Source organism: Alexandromys fortis, unplaced genomic scaffold (assembly GCF_014885135.2).
Source record: "Alexandromys fortis isolate MF-2015 unplaced genomic scaffold, M_Fortis_MF-2015_v1.1 scaffold_50, whole genome shotgun sequence".
NCBI classification, from domain to species: domain Eukaryota; kingdom Metazoa; phylum Chordata; class Mammalia; order Rodentia; family Cricetidae; genus Alexandromys; species Alexandromys fortis.
The window spans coordinates 8,627,552-8,651,582 of record NW_026067932.1 but is presented as its reverse complement, the minus strand read 5'-3'; the positions used below and the strand labels follow the sequence as shown (position 1 = coordinate 8,651,582).

The 24,031-nt window shown below is 43.6% G+C and overlaps 1 protein-coding gene across 1 annotated transcript in view; it reads left to right on the top strand.

The window, feature by feature from the left end:
- CUNH12orf42 (chromosome unknown C12orf42 homolog) overlaps nt 1-24,031 on the top strand; it is a 75,190-nt gene that overhangs the window by 33,928 nt on the left and 17,231 nt on the right. The window contains exon 4 of the mRNA XM_050145533.1: nt 7,146-7,257. Within this exon, the coding sequence (XP_050001490.1) occupies nt 7,146-7,257 (112 nt within the window). The remainder of the gene's footprint in view (nt 1-7,145; nt 7,258-24,031) is intronic.

The following is a 24,031-nucleotide window of genomic DNA, read 5'->3' as shown; positions in this document are numbered from 1 at the left end:
CAACATTCCAGTTCATTCAAGACTCTACCTCTAGTTGAGCTACAGGAAGTCAATGGCTGTTGAGGGAGAGGCAGTCAGTTTTCTTCAAGGATGAGCCCCCTGTTAGGCTCTCTGTGCCCAAGCAGTTGACCTTCCCTAAACCCAAGGACACATAGGTATATGAATTGGGTTTAGCTGTTTGTGTTTAGCTATCTTTTTATATATCTCTCAACTATAATTATGAAGGAAGTGGCCATGTATTTGTGAGAGGAGTGTGTGTGTGTGTGTGTGTGTGTGTGTGTGTGTGTGTGTGTGTAGGTTACACAGAAGAAGTGAGAGTGGAAACAGAGAGATAGATATGATGAAAACACATTGTGTTCATCTAGCACATTCTCAAAGTAAATAAATTTAAAAGGGAGAAAATAAAAGAGAAAGTGAATGGGCAGTCGGCCTTTCCAGGTCCCCGAGGAAAGTCTTTAACATGGGACAGACTGAAATACACAGAGGAATGGAGTTCAGAGGAGCAGTGTAGAGAGAATCAGACAAAACCCCTCCAAATCTGACCCTGCATACGCCCCCCCCCCCAAATGAGAGAAGAAGACGAAATATCCCAAACCCAAGGCTGCAATGCCAACGTTTAAAAAGTGAGGTCATATGTTCAAGAAAGTCACTGGAGAGGAAGAGAGGAGCCATGTGAGGGAAGGAAGCCCCTAGAAAGTAGAAAGGAAACCAGGAAAGAAAATGGGAAATGAGAGTGAAGGGGAGGATGGAGGGAGGAGTGGAGAGGAGGGAGGGGAGGAAGAGAGCAGACACACACAAAGAGAGACTATGAATTATTTTCATACACACACACACACACACACACACACACACACACACACACACAAAATCAAAGAGAAAAGGAAAAGGGAAAAGGTTCCTAAAAACTGCAGAACAGGACTTTCCAGGTTGGAAGGAGTGGCTGGAATGCCCGGCACAATGGAGGAACACCATGGCTCTTTATTGTGAGACTTCTTTCAATAGTGACAAAGAGATCTTAAAGGTTTCAGAGACAAAGACTATCAACAAAACAAATATCACCCAGATAGATCACAAGAGAACATAAATCAGGATGGCGTTAGCCTGAGATGCCAAAGAGCAGAGGGGGGGACACAAGAGTGTGCAAGTGCTGTGCAGTCTTTCAACTCTAGAGAAATGGCGCTTTCAGAAGATGGCAGGCGTTGTTATCTTCTTGTCAGATGGCCAGATACTGAGCTTAGACATTATAAGCTGAGGTAGGAAGTGATCTCCCAAGTCAGAAAGACCACCTCTCAGTGACACAGGAAAGGGATGCAAAATTTATTCACTTGGCCCAGAATTTTTGGTCTTGCCCAACTGACTGAGAATTTAAGATCTATTCTGAAAAAAATTCTACAGATGCTGTCAAGACCTGGAAATAATTTGTGGGTGCCAGAGCAAAATAAAAATGCCACCTATTACTGGTAATAAAACAATAAAGCTTCTAGCTTTAAAATAGCTTATTGCTAATAAATGTTCCATAAATACTAGCAACATATGATATTAATCAGGACTTGCAAAATTAAAAAATGATATTTTGGCATCAATTTTGTACAATATGATGAATAATGCTTCATTAATGCTATGTCTTAATTGATCATAAACATTTTTCTGGCTTATTTACTATAAACCTACTTATGAGAACATTATTAAAATCCTTTGCTTTTAGCAATTTCATTTTCAATACTGTAAACAATTTCTGATATTTAATTTCAAAAGAACCTTTCTTCTTATGTAGAGACATGATTAGTGTATTTTATAGGTTCTGACACTATTGGTGTAGATTTATGAGAGATTATATAAATCTTAGTATATCTAGAGTTGGCTGTTCTTATAGAATAGTTTAGAATTTTCAAGTTCACTTATTTTCTATCTTCTGTGTGATCGCTTTACTTCCATGTTTGTTTGTGTATGGCATGTGTGCCTGGTTTCTTTGGCAATCATAATAAGGCTATTGAATCCTTTCAAACCAGAACTACAGATGATTGTGGGTTTCCAGGTAGGTGCTGGGAATCGAATCAGAATCCTCTGAAAGAGTAGCCAGTGCTTTTAACCACTGACCAATCTTACAGGATGGCTTTGTATAAGAAACGACTCTACAAATCCATTTTACATGGGTCTGGGTTTCCTGCTGCACAAGGGCCATGGCATTTCCATGTTTCCTCTGAGATTTCCTGTAAGCTTTGGATGCTGTAAGAATCTGAAAGCAGCTGCAATTGGCAGGCGCCTAAGAAGTGTAGTTTCAGCTTTTTACTCTAGAGCCTACTGCGTGTACCGGCAACAATAGAACATACCTCTTGATTGTAGGTGTAAGGGTTGGGTAGCAAGCGCTGTCCCTTTAATTTGGGGGAGAAGTAGATTACTTAGGAATTTCTTCCCTAGGCAAAGTGAGTGGCAGCCTTATGTGTCCCAACCCCTTATCAGAAGCAATCCGTTTTACCTCCAGTAAAATTAACTTCCATGAACACAGACCGCTTTTTGAACCCCCATCTTGCAAATACAGCATCCAGGCCCCAGGAAGAACAACGTGTGAATACAGCCCACCCAGCTCAACCCATCCTAAGAGAGAAAGGAACCCTTGTCGTCAGATAGCTGCAGCAGCCTGGCTTCTGCAGTCTCTCACTGTGAAGCCTCCATTCAGGGAGTTTTGACAGAATCTCAGTTTGCCATTGGCCCTGAACTAAAGTTGCCACTGTCAATAGGATGGAATCTGCAGGGATGGGTGGACATATAAGTGTTTGTTTTACACAAACCATGTAGACCCAGTATGGTAATCTGGACCCCCAGATTCATGAAAGTAAAATAAAATTGGAAAGAAAAGTGACAGAAGTCCTTCTGTGTGCTGGGACTAGCCCTGCAGGGGAGTGGTTCCTGTTTGGATCCCTGGGTTTGTAGCAGGGTGATGCTAAGGATCCCTTTTCTCCTCTGCCAGCATACAGAGTACCTCCCAGCGCCATGGACACTAGCCAGTGCAGGGGTGAGGCTTCTAGTTGAGCCAGAAGCCAGCTTCTCTGTGTGAATGATGTGTTTCCTTCAGTGATAAGGCTTGGCCAGCAGGCTGTAGAGAACAACCAATCGTCCCGATGGTAGCTTGTGATGCTGGCTATGTGGTTGTGGGACCCCCTTGGCCAAGAACTCAAAGATGTACCCCATTTCTGGAACTGGTGGTTTTACTTGGCAGCATAGCATTCTCTTCCCTATTTTGTAGTATGTTCCATATATATATATATTCCTATAGGTATATAGGTGTATATAGGTATATATATAGGTTTCTATATAGAAGGAACATACTATAAAATATTTATAAAACTCCTACAGTGGTAGGTTTCCATATGGCATCCAGTGTTAGTTGCACCTCCCCGTCTTCTCTTCTTTGTGCCTTTTCCCTTATTCTAGTTCCCCCTTTATCTCTTCATAACTGCCCTTCGCTTTGGAGATCCTCTCGTTCTCCATTCCCACGGCAGGTACTCAACCTCCCTGGCTCTTGTAGTGCACGCACTGCAAGAGCATTTCTTATCGTTTAGGGCTCAATTCTCAATTAAAGTATGATTGCAGATTTCTGCAAAACAAGTTAGAAAGCATCGCCTTTCATGGCATTAAAACCCCAGCCAAATAACAAGGCTGCTGCAGAAATCCTTGCTTTTGCTCTTGGTCTGCAGGGGAGATGCATTTCCCATGATCCTACGGGAGAAGGCTAGGTAGAGGAGCTCCGATTTCTTATTCTGTCCTTCTGTGTCCCCTAATTACCGTGGCTGTAGGTGGCCCAAAGCGGCTGCTTCCCTTACATAATGCCAACAGAGAAAGAAAATACAATTTCATTGGTTACTGTACTTAGAATGGATCCTCAAGCCAAGAAAGAAAAACCACAACGGGCTTGGCAAACAAACAATTGAAAAGTACAGGTGCTGGGAGTATGCACAGCCCCAAAATCAACATGACTTGGGAGGAGAGAGGGCTGCAGAACAAAGAAAGGTGCTTTTCGTTCAGTGAAATTTATTTCTTTTCAATATTTGTGATCTGCAGCTGATAGCGCACAAGACCACTTGGCATTATGTCCTGACAAAGGGGGCGGCTGCCGTGCTGAGCAGACGCTTGAGCGGCTTGTGGCATGAGGTGCGCCATTTGTCAGGAAGATCAATATTGACTGTTCTTGTGTCTTTGTGGTGAAAGTTTGCTCTCCCCCGCCCCCCAAGAAAGATGGGGGCTGTGCTTTAAAATATAGAGCACGAGCCTAGTTCAGACAGTGAATCAAGCAATTGCAACAGATCTTCGTAGAGAGGCATCCCTTCATAAGGGTGAGATGTTCCCTCTTAAGGAGTCTGGTTCATTTGTCTCGACCCTGGCAGCCCCTTCCCCGTGCGTTCTTTATCATCCCAGTTCAATCCTAACTCCATGAAATGCACCCTTTGGATGTAACAATGCATTTTAATGTACGTTTTGAAACATCAGTTCTATTTAGTTCTATTCAAAAGAAAACAGTAAAGTCTCATGTCTCCTGCAGCAGAGCTGTGCGGAGGTCCTGGGTGACTAAGACAAGGGACCATGGACCGCATTAGCTGTCGGTGCCTGGCCTTCTGTTATTTGTTTATTTAGATCGCAGAAGTGAGAGTCCTCTGCTCCGCAGGTAGAGGAAGAGGCAGGCGTCTGGTTCACGGCCAGCTTCCTCCTCTACAGACAGCATTAAATCCTTCGCAGCAAAATGTTGTCCAGGTCTTTAATCAGCTGGAAATTCTGCAAGGATGCGGACCCACGGATTAGCAGGAGGGGAGCAGGAGAACCTCCTGGTGCAGTAGGCTTCTGGGCAGTGTAACTGAGCCAGCACGATGTTATAATGAATAGGAAGTTATCTGTTATCTGTATCAACTGCCTGGGTAGATTTCTTTTTTATTCCGTGGATACTCCTGTACTCTGCCCTAGGCATCTTGTGTCAGGATTTGTATTGTAAAATATATATTCCCCAGATCATTCTTTTAAAATGACAGTTATGGAAAAAACACAGTTAAGAGTGTTTTGAGTTTTTTTTTTTTTGTTGTTGTTGTTGTTTGGGTGTTTTTTTAGCCTTTTTTGTTTGTTTGTTTAGATAAAGGAGCATTCTATGAAGGCAAACTGTAGACAGGGCTACAGGTAGCTAAGCTCCCAGGTGATGAAGGACTGTATGGGAGTGAGTGGGTCTGAGGGTCTTGAGAGGTGGAGAGTCAACGCTGAGCAGATCAGGAGATGGAGTGAGGAACAGGAGGTCAGGGTGGCCTGCCTGGCCTTGTGCGTTTGCGTGGCTGGGTGTGCCAGCACTAAGGAAAGCAAACTGTATGCGAATTTGGGGCTGAGGGTGTGGGTTCTGTTATGATTTTTTTTTAAAGAGTATTCAGTCAGTGCCAAGCCAATATAAAGAAAATGTGATTGGTCAAAAAGCGGACTTATAAAGCGGTCTTCTGTTGGTCTCCAAACTCTGTCACTGGTGTATGTAGTCTGGGTCTCTCAGTGCCTAATTCTTGCCCTGTGGCTAAAGGTGTGGATCCTCTCAAACTTCTTTCTCTACCTCCTTGGTTTGGAGCAATGCATAGCAAAGTGAGAGATTCACAGGACCCTCCATTAAGGTTAGCATTGTGGACCCTGACATAACCTTTTCATTTCTGGGGAGATGGATGGACTTGGGAGAGTTCTGCTGAATGCTGGCATGAAAAACCCAACTCCAGAGGGAAGATCTCATTCTTCATTCAGGGATGGTTTGATGGCTTACTGACCCAGCAAGTTAGCTCTACCCCAGATAGATATTACCTTCAATATTGAAAGAATTATGCATACAATGGTATCCAGTATCTAAGTAATGATATAATATTCAATCATATCCAAACAATTAAAATGGCATATAAACACCGATGGACAATTAGTACTGACAAGACATTTAATGAACTGCTTTTCCCTAAAATCAAGTGAAATCATCCTTTTGGTTACTTAATTCACTGTTATTTATTCAATATGTGTAGCTATTTCCCCTCTCCTTTTTTTTTTTTTTTTTTTTTTTGGTTTGGATTACTTCAGGGTCACAACAGCTGACTTGAACATCCCTAATCCCTTCTCTCATCTCCTGACTGCTTCTGCCTTTCCACAGATCTACCTTCTGATCTGCTAGATACCCCCTGTGCTTGTAATGACCCCTCCGATGTCACCTCATAGCTACCCCCTTTGCCCGTGAGTCTAATTCCAAAGCACTTCTGTCTGAGAAGCCATATCTTATTTCCGTATATAAATTAGAGTGCAGGGGCGGGGCCGGGGGGCTGGGGAGATGGGTCAATGGTTTAAAGCACTTACTGTGTTTACAGAGGACTGGAACCTGGTTCCCACATCGAGAGACTCACACTGCCAGGATCTCCAGCTGCAGTGGATTTGATGCCCTCTGTAGGCACAGCCCTGATACGCACATTCCCCTCCAAACATGCATATAATTAAAAACAAATATTTCAGAGTGAAGAGTACTACTCCTCACATTTCCTCGTTGCTCTTAACCTTACCTTGTTTTCATCTTATTGTCAACGAAAACAAAGCATCCCCATGTGATATCTATTGTTCTTTGTTGTTGTTTTTCGAGACAGGGTTTCTCTGTAGCTTTGGAGCAAATCCTGGAACTCACTCTATAAACCAGGCTGGCCTTGAACTCACAGAGGTCCGCCCGCCTCTGCTTTCCAAGTGCTGGGATTAAAGGCGTGCACCACCACTGCCCGGCCTATTGTTTTTTTTTTTTTGTTTGTTTGTTTTTGTTTTTTTTTTTGTCACGCTTTACTAAAAAACATCAGTTTCATGAACCATTTTTGGCACATGGTGGAACTCAAGAAGGTAGTTTCTGCATGAGCAGAAAATGTTCACAGTGGGGATATGTGTGTGTGTGTGTGTGTGTGTGTGTGTGTGTGTGTGTGGGAGTATGTGCGTGCGTGTGCTCGCGCTGTGGGTTACGAGAGCCAACTCTATCATTTCCAGGATCATAACGTTTAAAGAATAAAGAGACAAAAATGCTATTACAAGGTCACTCATTTAGTGAAGGCAGGGTTGTAGGCAGCCTGTGTGGAGTCACAGCCCTGACGCTGTCTGGTTTGTTTTTCTCTTTTGCCTCACAGCCTAGCCCTCGCGCTGAGAAAGCAGCCTTGCCCTGCTCCAGGTTTCTCACTCACATGAAGAATTTCTCTGCATCACATAAAACGGATAAATTACATTTTCTACCGTTTCCAGGTAAATTAGCCCCAAGAAATCCCATGGTTTCCAAAGACACTGTAGTGTATATAGGCGAAAACCGTATGTTTATCCCCTTTAGTACTTCCCGCCAGGGCAATGAAAGAGGCACTTCATTGGTCTATGAAGTCTGAAAATCGGGGGGGGGGGGGGGGGGGGGGGGGGGGGGGGGGGGGGGGGGGGGAGGGTGGCTCAGAGCTTGGCCAGATCCATAGCTGGTGGGCATTAGCAGGGTTTTATCCCTCCTATTTCACTGGCTTTGTTTCGCTGTTGCTTTTGTTTTCAGAAAGAGTAGCAAATGTAGCCAGAAGCATGTATTATTCTTGGAGCTGATGGTCTCAAAAGTAAAAACAGAGGCAGAGGCAGGTGGAAGGCTTTGATTTGGAGGCCAATCTGCTGTACATAGCGAGCCCCACCCAGAACTAAGCAGTGAAACCCTGTTTCAAAGTCCAAAACTAAGCAAATCAAAGGAAAACCTTATTTCTTCCCATATTTATAGTTTTACATTATGCCTGATGACTTTGGCCTAATTTGGGTCTCAAGGAGTTGGTAAAATGAAGCACGTTAGGAGGGCCTCTGTGGAAACTGTGCCTTAATTGTTCCAATGTGTGTGTTTGGGGTGGGGACAGAGAGATGAGAAAGAGAGGCGGGTTTGGAGATAGTTTTCCAACTAAATTCATGGAAGGCAAGTGTTTTCCAAGAATATAATTTTTTTTATGAGACCAATGTGATGTGCACCTGAGTTCTTACCTACTGTGCACACTCCCTGCGGACTGTGGTGCAGTTGGGGACTACTGGTAAACCCCATGGTGAGGAGCATTTCCCTGGCTTGAAAGGGAACTGGGTTGAACGACCCATGTATTACCTAAGAAAAAGCAATAATCTTACAATAATTGATGAAGCAGATCATGGTTGTACTTTGATCTGTGTGCTCTTCCTTTATTAATTTTGAATGTTTGAAAGTTTTCGCTTGCTTACTTACATACGCAATAGCATCACCAGTGTTCATCCCAAAGACATGAGGAGAGAGACCACAGGCCCAAACCATCATGGCCAAATCAATTAAAACAAGCACTTAATTAAAGCAAACTTTTTAATTTGTGTACATGGGCTGTTTTGGGGTTCACAAGGTCAACATTGAACGTGGGGAGACGAGGCTTTCATAGAGTTCAGGGGTAGGAAGTTTCCAAGTGGGGGGCAATGAGCGGGGTTACAGGAGCAGAACATAACAGGTGATCAAAGTAAGGGAATCACAGCAGTCGCCGGAACAAGGTAGTCACAGGTGATCTTATAACCCGTGGAAACAAAGACGTGGCTGCATGAGACAGGCCATGCAGAACCATTTGTGGTTAAGGTTACAGGTGGGACATGCCCAATCCTGGAAAGACAGAGGCTTGGTCACAAATAGGACGGAACCTAGCTTGTCTTTGTTCGAAGATGGCTTTTAAGTCCAAGGTGGAGGCAGGCTGCTGCTCCATCCATTTCTTACGTATGCTTGGATATCAGGGCGATTGAAAGGCTTTGTTGGTTTTATGACGGTTTTAATGCCCTGGGTTGTATAATTTTGATGAGATCTTTATCCAAGGCTTTATATCCATAGTTTGAGCAAACTACAGCTCACAATGTGTTTACGGCTATGATAAATAGGTCTATTGTAAACATATGCAGACCTTTCAATCTTGTCATTATATTAAATGACACAGCCTAAGAAGTATTTACATAATATACATATTATCATCATGTATCACATTAATCCAGAGATGATTTAAACTGCATGGGAAGCCCTGTATGTTTTTTTTTTTTTTGCAAGTACTATTCCTTCTTATATAAGGGTCACAGGCAACCTCAAGTTTTGGCGCCAGTGAAAAAAGAGTCCAGGAACTAGTCCCCTTTGGACACCAAAAGACGACTGTAGTAAGGATTTCATATTTCAGGGGTTTGTTAGCACATATTAAAGTGGGTTTTGATGTACCCCACTCTAGCTAGTATCAGACAAAGATTCCACTAGGCATTTCCTCATTGTTTCAGGCAATTGGTGTAAATCAATAAAAGCAAATGCCTACATCCTAATTGTTTTAAAAATTTAGAGGATGAGCAAAAAGACCACTATATCCATCTGTAGCATGCAGGACTTCAAAATTCAGTGGCTGAGGATCTTGAGAGCTGAGGCTGTGGCTGTAACTGTTTGATAAATGCCCTACATTAAGTAATGTGGCTTCCACTGATGGCTCTAAGTGCTTAACTGTCCAAAATTTGGTGACCTGAAGTCTTCATGTAACATACTTGACTTTACGTAGCCCTTAGGATAGATGAACAGCACATTGGTCCTGGGTGCTGTATCAGGATGGGGATCTGAGCTGGGAAGACCCCTAGTGAGACTGGTGTTAGGGAAGCGATGGATTCAGTTGTCTCAAGGAGCAGTTAAAGACAGATGGAAATGCAAGACCATAGGCTTTGGAATCAGCCCCTGCCCCTCAGACTCTGATGACAGACAGGTTTTTTAATATCTTCATAGTTCTCTCATTCCTAGGTTTTCATATCAATAGAATCTTTTGACACGCAATTTCCTATATTGAACTCCCTTCATTAACTATAATGCATTTCAGATCTATGGTATTAGTTGTGAGTGTTAGCCCATTGGCCACGGTTTATCCAGCTATCAGATGAATAATATGTAGACTTTTTTTTTTTTTTTAGTAAGAGGCTTTGTTGAGGTGACTGGAACGTTAGTTTAGATCTTAATTGTGATCATGGTTACAGATCTGCATATTTGATGTGGCATAGAGCTCAATGCCAATCAGTGAATTATACACTATGCAAATTTTACTTCAGCAAATCTTATATTAAAGCAGCTTCTATACAACCGAGGGACCACAGCAGGCTTGGAGCTAGTTAATATATGGAGGCTTAGAGGATTGACATGCCTTCTGGAGAAGGGAAGGTGTTTATGAGCTGAAATGAAAGCAAATGGTGCTGAGATTGGGCAGGGCTTTCTCAGCCATGAGGAAGAGTTTTAGATTAAAAAATTTCCTAAATTCCATGGCAGCACTGGTCACAGTCCCTCTTTCCACCTATATTTAGAGACCACCGCCGTGTGCTCCTAACTGGAGCAGGAACGGAAAACAGGAAGACAGCAGAGAAAGCACAGAGGAGCCAGAGGGATGCAGTGGCAGTGAGGATGTGAGGGGGTGGAGGTGGAGAAGGGGATCCAATAGATATAAATGCCGAGAATGACGTGCTCAGGTGTGTGCACACATACACACAGAGACATACACAGATGTAGACACGTGACCATGCTCTTAGAGGTCACTGTGACAGGGCTGTCACAGACCAGGTACTCTCCAGCAGTGGGAATTCCAGTGGGGCTCATACAGATACACATCGCTTCAGTGAGTACGATGGGGACTTCATTGAAAGGCTATGGTTTCTGGCTGAGATGGGTTCCTAAGATGCAGTTCAACAGTGCTTATAACCGTTCAATAGTAAGCAGAAGCATTGGACACTGGGGGCAGCCCTAAGGAAAAAAATTACATGGGTAAAGTCTCCCAGTTTATTCCATAAGGAGATCACCAAAGCACCCAGTTTTCTGATGAGCTCTATCCATTGATGTTGATTGGTGGCCACAGAATGTCACCCGAGAGGCACCGTTCCGGCTGTTCACCTCTGTCTGTGCAGTAGGGTGAGGAGCCAGAGTGTAGAGAAAATGGAAAGACGGGGAGAGGAAAAGAAAGAAGGAGATCTGGGACCTTGTTAGCCTGGAGCCCTCATTTCTTCCTAGAACTCAGAGCCAGGCATGGCCCTTGTAGCCACAGGTTTGGGGAAGCTTTTTGTGTTTCCCGTCAGAGTCACCAATCGGTCCACACAGCACTGATAAAGGTCTCAGCTAAATTCATTCTCTACAGAAGTCTCAAATCTTGGTGACCCCTCTGGCTCAGACCACAGTGATTCCCCAGAGAAGTCCCCGCTTTGCTCCTGTCATTTTGCTTTGTATCTTAGCTGGTCTGCACATCTACGTCAGAATCACGCTGTAGCTGGCAGGAGGAGGCGCAGCCCAGCAGTTTCTCTCTTGTTGACCTCTTCTCTTTCTCCAAAGATGTCTTGCTTTTTCTTTGGTACAGCTGAGAGCATCCATTCTACTCTCCTGAGCTTGTGAGAACACGCTCAGATTCTGGTGGGGGATCTTTGGGGTTGCTCACTCCAGAGGGCTGATTCCCACTGGGACCGGGAATATGTCTGTACCCCTTCTCCCCTCTTTCTCACACCTCTTGGTGCAAAACTACCTTTCATGGATTGACAGACATCTGCATCTGGGGGCGGGGCAGCTCCCAGTAGCTCAGCTTTTGGGAGGAAATGATGCAAATACAAACCCAGGGCTTAGCTCTTGGGAAATTCAGGAAGTGTGTCCCAGAAAGGGAGGGGAGACGGGGACATTTGTCAAAGTGCTTGTACCACTGGGTCCCCGTGTGAATGCTCTCTCGCCTTTGTGCCCGGCGGAGTCTGAAGAATGAAACGCACACACAAAGCGAACCGGGCACTGGCAAGCGAAAGCCGCAATGTCTTCTAATCCATGTGGATCAAAACTACGCGGGGTTTGATTCCACAGCCCTCCTTAGCATGCCGGCTTAATCACACGGATTAATAACACACAGCGGCCTTCGCTCAGCGCTGCCTCCTGGCCTTTGTGCCCGTGCCTCCTCCCCCCGACTCTGGTTTTGAATTCTGTGAAACCCTGTGGGGACAAAAGGCACAGCACTCTGTGAGGAGGAGCATGGCAGTTGGCCTGTTGGTCCACCCCTCGGGAAGATGGACTCTGAATTTCCTAGCGTGTAAAACTCTTGGTTGGGCCTGTAGGGCCACTGACCGCTATGACTTGCATATTGTTTAGGATGTCTCTGGGGGCTTCTGTTCTGTCTTGGGCTGAGTGTAAAGTGGCTCACTGAAGTTCTTTCCATCACAAATAAGAACGGAGGCCGGAAGAAGGGCATCAGCCACAAGGAGAGGTAGAGGAAGACAGGGTTTGGCTAGGGGTGTTTGCCTTGACTATGTTTAGTGGGCTTCACTTTCATAGACTCATACTGCTGTGTTCTCCGGGGTAGGATCCACTAGACTGTGTTTAATTAGATGAGAGCAGTCACCGACACCCACCGAATATAACTGCATGCTAACTATCATTTTAATCTTCATGGAAACCCTATGGCGAAGTCATGTTATCAATTGTCCCCATTTTTTGATAAAACAGTGATTCAGGGGCAGTTAGAGCCTCATTGGGTCAGAGCTGAGTGGCAATTCTTCCGGTCTGCAGCCTGTTTGTTTAAGCTTGGCTTGTGTCCTTGCACACCTTATAAAGCTTCAGGAACAGTCGTGTGACAGAGTGCAGCCTCACCTGGGCCATAAAACTTGGGCCCACAGTGGCATCTGAGCATAAGATTTTTTCGCCTTCTCGTGGAGACAGGCAGGCACACTCATCTTGAGCATCGGTTGCAAGACAGCAAGCACAATGCATGGCTTTCCAGCAAAGGAATATCTAGTGTAGGATTTATAAGCTCTTTTATGTATCTGTCTGTCTAAAATATGGCCCGTATGCTGGCATGCTTTTTTAAGGACAGTGGACAGCATCAGTCTACTTATCCGCTGTGAAATTCTCTGTATCGAATGTAATTTCTCTTACATGTCTACTCCTACATGTGAGATTGCAAGTTGTAAGACTTAAGAAACCTCCAGGGATCTGGAGAAATGACCCAGGGGCTAAGAGCCCTCACCACTTTTTGCAGAAGGCCAGAGTTCAATTCTCATCACTCACATTGGGTGGCTAAAGACTGTTCCTCACTCCAGCTCCTAGGTCCCTGCTCCTGTCTGCTTTCTGTTACTGTAGCAAAAACACTGACCAAAAACAACTTGGGGGGTAAAGGGTTGATTTTATTGTTATTATTATTTTCATCTTAGAGGTCATAGTCCAGTACCAAGGAAGCCGAAGCCAAAGATCACCCAGAAGCAGCACCACCTGCACTAGTTAAAAGTTAGTCTCATTGACTCTACTCCACTCTTGGCCTGTATCTCTCTCACCTGTCAGGTACTGGAGCAAACATTTTAAATGAATTACCCGATTTGCGCTAGTATTGTGACAATAGAAAGCAGGCTGAGACAGAGCTCATTTTTAATAAACGCCTCCTCTAGTGCAGTGTAGGGTGTCTCTGAGACTTTGATTTTAGGAAGAAGGAAGAGGTTAAACCCAGAAGCAATGGCTAGGCATTTGTATTGCTTTCCCAATGGTAAACTTCCTCTGGGTCCTGCTGGGTTTCAGGAATGTTTGCCACGCCAGTGCTTCACTGAAGGCCTGTCAGTGGCTGTAGAGACTGTCAGTGGAGCTGTGAGGGCCAGCGTGGGTTGCTCCGCGTTTCTCCTCAGTTGGTTCTGTAACAGTGAATTCCTTCTTCCTGCGTCTGCATCATTAACACTGTGCATGCAACTTGTTTTTTGTTGTTTGAAACGTGTCTTTATTGATCAATGCCACACGAATTAGTTTTTGCTTTAACCTCTACCCGTGTTAAGATAAAGATCTAACATTCTAACAGACTTGACAAGACCATTCACTTTGAGGGTCTGGGCCTAGGGAGGGAGCCTCCTGAGGGGTTCATCCTGCTGAGGGCCATCAAGTCACAGGACGCATGTGTGTTCTGTAGGAGTGCCACAGGAAGCCACACTGAGGATTCTAGGGCAGAATCAAATGTCTTCGTAACTGAGGCACAATTAATAAAAACTTAGAGACATAAATTGAGGCTCAACCCAAAGGTCCAAAATGCAAAGTAGCCAGCTACTCCCTTAACCTCAGTCCACAATGGCATGGCGGTTCTGCCTCCAGGAATCTCAGAACAAGACTGAGACTGAGAGCTGTCTCCTCCCGTCTTATAATCCTCTCTAGTTCTGGGGTTAAAAGTATGCACCGCTACCGCCTGGTTTCTGTGGCATGTTAGTGTGGCTACTGGGATTAAAGGTGTGTGTCATCACTGCCTGGTCTGTAAAAGACTGAGCCCACAGGGCAGGAGAGGCCACTGGTATAAGATACAGAGCTCCAAAAGCCAAAGAACCAGGGACTCCAGTGTCCTAAGCCAGAAGATGGTAATGGCCCAGCTTAAGCAGAGAGAGCAAAATAGCCTTTCCCCTTCCCCTTTCTATATCTTTTTCTTATTTTGTTCTCAACAAATTGGGAGAAGGATGGTGGTTTCATTCCACTGTTTCTTTCCTTAGTCGATTGATGCTAACATTACTCCTTTCTCTAAATGGCCTCAAAATATAGTCAAGATCAATATTTTGTCAACTGTATGAGCGTCCCACAGACAGGGAAGTAGACAAGTAAAGTCAATGCTATATGGAATAGTGATATATAAAATTACAAATTATGTAATACATGTCTGTGGTGGTTTGAATGAGAATGACTCCTGTGGGCTCAGATGTTTGACTATTTGGTACCCAGTTGGTGATTTTTGGGTAGGTTTAGGAGTTGTGGCTTTGGTGGAGAAAGTAGGTCATTTGGGGGTAGGCTTTGAGGTGTTGAAGCCTTGTGCCATTCCTAACACACTATGCCTCTTGCTTTCTGTTGAAGATATATATGCTCTGCTTGCTTCTCCAGCTGTCATATCTCCAAGTTGTGATTGATACTTTATTCTTCTTGAGTCATAATCCCAAATGAACTCTTCTTTCAATAAGCTGCTTCAGGTCATGACATCATTTTATCATAGCAATAGAAAAGTAGTATAGACATTGGTGTTGAAGAGTGGGCCGTGGCGATGACAAGCCTAAGCTGGTTGTCTTTTGGAGGAATGTGAGACTTTGAAAGACTGGACTAGAAACATGCCTGAACACTATAATAGTTTTTTAGCCATCTCAGTAGCAGACTGAAAGGCCGTGCTGACGGGCATGTGCAATGTTGGGACTCAGATTAAGAGAGCTTGCAGGGGAACAACATTAGTATCTGATCTAGAGGTCATTCCAGTGATATTTTGGCCAACACTCTGGATGCTTTCTGCCCTTGACCTAAGAACTTGCCAGAGTTAAATTGAGAAATAATGAATTGATTTCTTTGATGGAGGTAATTACAAGATAGCACAGACTCAAGATATTGAATCTGCGGTGTGGTTATTATTAATGACTGGTGTGGAGGTTTATAATGGGAAAAATGAGTGGGGTGGAAAGAAATACGAAATATAGAGGTTAAAGAGATAAAAAGCACCAAGAACTTAACACTATGACCGAGACCTGAGTTCCAGTCTGCATTGGAATAAGGGAGGGGTCCCCTCAGAGAAAAACTCCTCTGAGCTAAGAGGCCTAAGGACTTTAGTGTCTCTCTAACACAACAATAGACAAAAGTTGCTGTAGACGTGACTCACGGGAGCCAGGCTCATCCCAGGCTGGTGGCTGAGCTTGGCAGCATTGTCTACATGAAGCTGATTCTAGACTCCTGCAGGATACAAGAATAAAGGGGTTACAGAATCTCTATTGTTTCAGAGGCCTCTGTGCTCACACACTGTGTGGCAACGTAATTCCTACATGAAGGTTGTGAAAGGGCAAGAGACTCTGGAAGTTACCTGAAGTTATGAAAGTAAAACCTGGTTGTGTTGAAGACCTCGAGATATCGACGATGCCAGAGTCATGATCCTGGCAGTTGCTGAACCAGCCTAATAAAGAGATGTCACCCAAGATGGTAGAGTGGAGTTATCTGAGCTCTTTGATACCATGGAGCTACAGCATTTGAGATTTACCCTCCAGGATTTATCTCTTGCTTTGGTTCAGTATTTTCTTGCCATGTTTCCATGCCTCTCCTTTGGAATAGTAAAATATACAATTAAGAGATTGCCTGGGATAGCAGAAGAGACTTTGGACTTCTCAACATTGTTACTTTGTTCCATTCCATTGTTAATGGAAGACTGTGGGGAAGTTTGGAATTGGAGTAAATGTATTTTGCATCATGGTATGGTCGTGAGCCCATGAGAACCAAGGAGCAGACCATGTGGTGGTTTGAGTTAGAATATCCCCCACAGACTTGAATGTTTGAATGCTTGGTCCACCATTAGTAGTGCTGTTTTGGTGGGTTTAGGATGTGCGGCCTTGCTGGAGGAAGCATGCTGCCTTTAGCATTGATAAATAATGCTAGCTGTTACTAAGGGTATAAAGGCTGTGCTATCCCCGCTTTGTGCTTGCTATTGAACATATGAACTCCCAGGTTGTTGTACCTGTCACCATGCCCACCTGCAGTCATGTCTCTGAGCTGTGACGGACACTTATCTTTCTGGAACTGTATGACCAAATAGATGTTCTTCTGGCCACGGTGTTTTATCACAGCAATAGAAAAGCTTTCTAAGTATTCACCGCCGGTTTCTGTCACAGAACAGTTCCCCCTTTCCAGGATTTTATAACAGTAGAATATAGAATATGTTCTCTTCTGTCAGGCGGTGAGAGGTACTGGCTGCTTTTTTTTTCTTCCTGTATCCAAAGTTCATTGCATCTTGGACTACTCACCAATCCACTGAATGGCCCCCAACCACGTGTTCATTAACTCCCTCGTTCTGGGCCACTTGAGTTGTCTCCATTCGGGCTAAGACAAATGAAGCTGAGGTTATTTGTGCTCCAAGTCTTTATATGAATATATATATTTTCATTTTCCAACTATTGAGGAGTGCGACAGTCAGAGCAGGTGGTTTTAATTTGCATGTTGATGACAGGAACGTAGAGAATCCTTTCACATGCTAATTTGATACCCGTGCAACCTTCTTTGGTGCCTGTTTATTTTTTTCTTATTGTTGAGTTTTGACAGATCTTCATTGTGGAAATGAATTCTTTATCAAGCGCTGAATATTTGCAATTACTGTCTCTTACTCTCGACCTTGTTTATATGTGTATATATATTTTTTGACACCATTTTTTATTTTGTTTTTAACCAAGCAACTGATAACATTGACTCTGTTGGCAGACAGTTCTGAGTTTAACACCCAGGCAGATTCGTAGAACTATCCCTATAATCAGGGTGCAGGGCAGCTCCCCGTAAAAGCTCCCACGGAGCCTCCATTTCCTTCTCACTTCTCTGATCTGGTTCCTGTCATTGAGCTTTTGATCACTTTAAGAATGTCGTGAAGGTAGATCCACTCCTTTTGTGAGTGACCTATTTCATCCTGCATATTGAGAGCCGTCCAGCCTCTTACTCAAACTGTGAATTCATCCCTTTGCTTTGCTGAGTCACATTCCACTTTCGTGCTTAGTCATTCACTGAGCGACATCTGGATCGGCGCCTCTTTTCTGTCTTCTCTTCATTTTCACTCTCCCTGACCATCCTGGCTAGAGCTGGCTCGCTGTTACATATTTCATAGAATTTTTGTTTTTATCTTGTAGGTATATGTCTTTGCGTGTGTGCACATATGTGTAGCTGCAGGAACATGTATGTAGAGGCCAGGGGAATCCTCTGAAAGTTATTCCATTGGAGCCATGTTCTTTTCTTTTTGTGAGGCAAGATTTTGAATTGATCTGGAACCACAGGGTAGGCTGACTGGCCAGTGAGTTCCAGGGATCTGACTATTTTCTCCTCTTCAGCGCTGGATTTACAAATGGACACAGCCACACCTGTTTCACAACCATTTGTAACTCTGGTTCCAGGGGATCTTGATGCCCTTTTCTGACCTCTGAGGGCAGCAGACATGAGCATTCACTCATCTTCATAAAATACAAATATTAGGGTATTCAAGGACACTTAGACTCCAAGGGAGTGTCTTTTCATATATATATATAAATATAAATATATGAATATGTATATATATTTTTTCAGGCATGGTTTATTTTAACCCATGTTGGCCTGGAACTTACCTTGTACCCAGACTGGCTCTTAGTGACCCTCCTACCTTAGCCTCTATAGGTCTGAGATTACAGGCGTAGAACTATCATGCCTGGTTCCAAATATTGTTTATTAATAATTCCTTAAACTCTAAAGTTCTTGTGATCCCCGGGACTAAATAAATTTGATGCTCTGAGAATATATTCATTGATTCTGACGCAGAAGCGGCCACCTTTTGTAGATGACCACTGTGCATGTCATCGGGTAGTTGGTAGAACTTTGATTTTTAACCCGCCCACTGCTGGAAATGAGGGAGCCTTTCTCCCTTCTTCTGCTCTCTGTGAATAGGAGGGGACAGGAATGGAGAGACCGAGATGGGGGGGGGAGGTAAAGGAGAGCATTTGATTGATGCAAACTTTAGACTGCAGTGGGAGGTGTAATTTCATCACTGTGCGGTGTTCCCAAGTGTTCCAGATGGAAACGTGGGGAAACACTTGGTCAGGTTCCTCTTGACCACACATGGAACATACTTGCCTAGTGATTTTAGACAGATTGTGAGTACAGGGATAATAATTACTTGGAATTGATGGTAACATGGGGTGCTATGTTCAGTATCAGCTAATAATTCCATCCAGCTAAGGTTATCAAACAAATATAGAAAAAAATAACCCTAATTCCTAGGCTGTTGCTTACAAAATTCAACATTGAAATACTTGCTCAGTGAACTCATGCAGCTGGTACCGAGCTCTAGGTACTGAGAAGAGAGGGTGGGAGGCAGAAGTGGTCTATTTCCAGGGGCATTAAGTCCTAGGGATATTATTTTGATTGTTTGAAATACAAAATGAAGGAAAGAAGGAAAAAAGAAGAGAGAAAGAAAGAAAGAAGAAAGGAAGAAAGAAAAGGAAAGGAAAAAAGAAGAAAGAAAAGTTATTGTGTCTGGCTCCAATTCCCATTTTCTGTAGGATTTTTATCTCTCTCATCAAGCTGGCAGCCCTCCTTTGGTTTATTCAGAGAAAACATTTTCTTTTCAGCCACAAATAGTTGGGGGAGGACCTTTGGAGGCGGTGTCTGCTATGGTATGGTGATCTGCAAACCAAAGATGCTTGAGAACCACTGATCCGTGGCTGGGTTCTCTGAGACCTGCATCGGGGAACATTTTAATTCTGTCTGGTTTTATTCCCAGGATTCACGTGTCTGCATGCAGAGAATGTGCAGATCATGGTCAGCACCAAAACCAAAGCAGCCAGCATCTAAATGGGGGCGACGTAGGCCGACAGGGCTCCATGCACAGACAAGTCAAAAATGGATATAAACACGTCTGTTTTCATCTTGCAGCATGGAAGGGGCATGTATGCTTTTTAAAGTTACATGTTGATCTTTCAATAGTTGATTGCAGATTGGAAACCATCACATTCTGTGAATGACATACTATGAACACTGTCCCTAAGGCAGTGGGGACACTGAACAGCCTTGGGGGGGGCAATGAAATGATGGGGTTCTTTGATTTTCACACTTGACAGCTACGTTTCCTTGTATAGAGAGGAGGTTAAGGGTTATTTAAGGAGTATATTGCGATTCATTATTGTATATGAATCCCCTGCACATAAATGACCATTCCCTAGCTCAAGGATTCTGACTTTTATATGGGTTGAATTTATCATTTTTAAAAAGACAACTAAAAGGAAGACAGTTGTGACAATCCATTTCCTGTTGAGCTGCAGAATTTCAAAAATAAATAAGAAAAAATAAAAAGAAAGAAAATAACAGTTTGCTCCTAAATGCTTTGGGTGCTGTTACCTTTTTAAAGGGGAGCAAAGCGAAAGTGGCCAGAACTTGAGGCCGAGAAAGGAATAATAAAAGAGGAAGAAAGGAAAGAAGATTCCTAACTTGTGAATGTATAGGCATTCAGTACCCGCTGCTTGTTAACTCACGTATTGCTAAGGCTTGGCAATGAAGTGGACATTTTTCTTGAGTGGGGTCGGAAAACTAATTGTTCGCCATATGGTGGTTGGCTCAGCAGCAGCCTCTGAAGCCGTGGAGGCAGAGGGGAGTTGGCCGAGTTATTCCTTTGGGCAGTTTGCACAGTTCCGACTCTCTTGACATCTGCCATTCATGTGGCCCTCGGAGAACAGATGGGCCAGGCTGGGAATGCTGGGGAAGTCATGGCTGGGACCTTCAGAATGACTCCAAGTCACATGGCATTGGAGAATAACAAGGAGGGAATTGTATTCCAAGGATTTCCCTGCCTTCCTTTATAAAGGCACAGCGTAATTTTGACTGCCTTTTCGTATTTTGTTTATTGAAGGGATCAGGGGTTTAGATGAAAGGGATTCCTGGGTTGTGGGTAGAGTCTGGCCTGCGCCAGTGACACTTGTTCATTGTCAGAAGGCAAAATGCTGCCAGTTTGATAAGGGATAAGAAAATAGACGAGGGTTTAAATTAAAATTTAAATTACTCCTTGTTTGTCCTATTCTGGCTTGTAAATCTCTCATAGGCAAGCTAAGATAAGCGCTGGGTTCAATTCGGGATCCTCAAAGCTCCCACAGAGAGCTCCTGGGAGTTCTTTTATTTATTTATTTTTCCTTCACCAGTGGGTTTGATGCAATGGAGCACAAAGGAGTAGGAACACTGCATAGGTGCAGGCGGACTTTGGGGACTTTTCATTGTTGGGAAAGACAAGAATGGGAAAGGAGGGGCAGAGTTGAACTGGGCATTTTGGGGCATCAAGAATACCAGTTGCTCATCAAGACGAAGCTGTTCACACCCAGCAGCTTGGATTATAGTTAAGAAGCAGCCCTTGAAGTCAGGGCACTGAGGTGCCAGCCCAGGAGGTGCCAACACTGCTGAGCGATGGATGGACTGACAGTTAAATTAGTCTCCGGGCCTGACCTTACAGAGACAGCCAACTGGACCCAGGCTACCCTGCTTTATAACTCGTGAGCTCACTGAAGCCCAGAGGTGTTGGGACTCACAATACAAGAGTTCTATGCTTGCTTTTCTTCCTCCTTATATTTTTCTAGTACCGACTCTGAAAAGTTGCTTTCACTTAGTAAGATAATCTTGAAACTAGCTTGTGCTCTTTACCTGAAACAGGGAAGATTATTTGTGTTCTTTGCTTAGTTCCTGTTTCACAGACGAGTTTTGACTTTTGCAACATGTGCTGTAACTTCCGTGTTTGGAAAATGAAGCTATGTTCTTTATAACGTGAGTTTTATTAGCTCTCCGTTGTGTGAACTAATGCTTGGGAATCCTGCTTCTGGGAACACAATGATGAGCGGCCCTGGGCCTCTGCTGTGTGACAGGCAATTCTGTGAGAACCTAAGGCATACTATCTTTGTACTCAGCAAAGATATTATGATTTCAACCCGACATCACCATCAGGGTATCCTATGGGTTTCTCTCTGAAGAACCATGATGCCATCAGGAGTTGTCGTGGGGAGATAGGGGAGAATTTGGCTATCATCACTCAGCATATATTGTTTCTTGCCTTGGGGCACTGTTGTCTGTTCACTGGGCCAATGTTTGTCCATCTGCATCACTGTAGAAAGTACTTATCATTTTGCCATATTCTGTTGGGCAAAACAAATAATAGGTCCAACTCAGGTTAAAGAAGCGGGAACATTTTAGCTGAAAACTGGGTAGTGTTACCTTGCAAAGATAAGTAAGGTGAAGGATTGGGGCCAATTTTGCATTCTGCCATCAGAAAGCTAGAAGACAATTGTCAGGTGCCCATTAGAGCACACACTTTATAGAGACCTTATCCCAAGACAGTTTCAGTCTTTTATTATGGACCTCAGCTCTGTGGTGTGTGATTGTGTGATTGTGTGTGTGTGTGTGTGTATGTGTGTGTGTGTTGCTTCCAATGCTAAGCATTGAACCCATGGTTTTGTGCATGCGAGGCCATTGCTCTACCACCGAGCCCCAGCTTCAGTCTTCCACTTTGGTCTTTCAAGGCTCGCGTTTCCTGTTACTCGCTGACCTCTTGGCTCAGATCTGCAGCCTTCCAACTAAAAAAGTTGCTGAATGCCTTTCATGTGATGAGCATGTAATAACGTGGGAAGGACCCTGTACTGGAGCACACACACATGCCCTGTAAACAGCTCTGCTTTCTCAATGGAGAAAACTCCAGTTTGCTGCCAGATCCAAGCTGTGCGGGGCCAGGGCCTCCAGCTCTGTCGGCATCAGATGCGTGGCATGCTGTCACCCTTGCTTTACCACCCCGATGTCACTCAAGAAGGGAGTCCCTCCCTCTGCCAATGAATAAAGCCTTCTCTGCCAACACCAGTTCCAGCTGTGAACATGCAATCAGCTCTTCTATGGCCCCCAAAGGGTAGTCCCAGAGCCTAAATTTAATTTTCATGCATATTTGTCTCCTTCTACTTTATTCAAACACTATTTTGTCACCAATGCAAGCGCCAACTGTTTTGTTTGGGTAATTGCTCCAAGTCAACCCTGAACGACAGGGAGCCCCCTATTCTGGAAAGCACATTTTGGTTCATTTTTGGTTAACCAGATTATGGTTTTCTCTAGTATTTTCTTCAGGTTTTCCGGGATAATTTCTGTAAACATTTGGTTTATTTTGAAACAGTTTGATACCAATGTTAGGTTCATTAATGCCTACATGGACTGGGTCGTTTGGAAGGAGCACAGAAATGGGAGCTGTGTAGCCCACAGATCATCTTATGTGGTTGTGTTTTCTTCCACAGAATTCTCTAATTTTTCTTACAACAGTTATTTTGGCTGGGACAGTTTGTGGCTGTAACAGGAAAGAGGGGACTTGGGAAGAGAACCTTGTAAAACCACGAGCTTATATTCGTGAAAATGAATAGTAACTCTGAAAATAAGAAATAGGGAAAAGAATGAATATGAATAGAGCATTTAAAACAGACAGTGTTCATCACTGTTCCCTATGGCCCAGGTGTATTTAAGGTGACAGAAGTCAGTGGCAGCTGGGGCTTGAGACTCAGTTTACAAAATGGGACTTTCCACTTTATCTTGAGTATTTCCTTTGTCTACCTCTGGATCTGTTTTTTTTTTTTTTTTTTTTTTTTTTTTTTTTTTTTTTTTTTTTTAGGTTCATGGGGATGGGTGCGTGAGTTAAATTAATGAGTTATTAAGACTTGTGATTTTCATAAATTGTTTCTCATTCTTAATAGAGCTGGAAAGTGTGCAGAAGTCAGCATCTCACCTAACTTGGTCCACATGAAAACTATAGTTTCATTTCGTGTTTAGGCCTAACAGTGTCACTCATAACTGAAACGCAAATCAAAGAAATGATACAGGATATTAAATGCCATCATCTAAAAACTCAGTGCATGTGTGTGTGCCTTGAATATGCCCAATAGCCATGTATAAAGAGTCAAAGAGAAAACGGCCTGGTTTCTGCTATCAGCGCAGACACCAAATGAGTTTTGTGATGTAGAACTTGTGTAGATAAAGTGCATCCCAATACACTCTGTGTGTCATTGAAAATGAGGGTAATATTTAACTCACTAAATATGGATCGAAGGCATGTTGAAAGACTACATCGTAATATGTCATGTGCCAGACTTATCGACAGAACGATGTCTTTTTAATATCCTGGCCTGGGAAGGTATCTTGATAGCTTTGGCCACTGTCTTTGTTTATTCTTGATTTTGATCTTAAACTTGGGTTTTGAAAATGAAATAGAAGTAGCAATGGAAAGAGGAACGCACACCTCGGCACAAACAGTTTGATGGATCTGCTTTTCATTTGTCATATTTGGTTGGGTTTCTGTTTTCCCGCGTATGTGTGAGCATCAGGGACTGCCTTCTTGTTACTCCCATCTTGAGGTTTGTGAGCTCTGCCAAAGCTGGGACTGCACTACGGGCTTGACATCTGTTTCTCCGTCTTTTGTTTGACCAATTGACTTCATTTTTTTCTGTTGCTACACTGTACTTTTTTTTTTTTTTTGGACTGCATCTAGGGGGAGCTTGG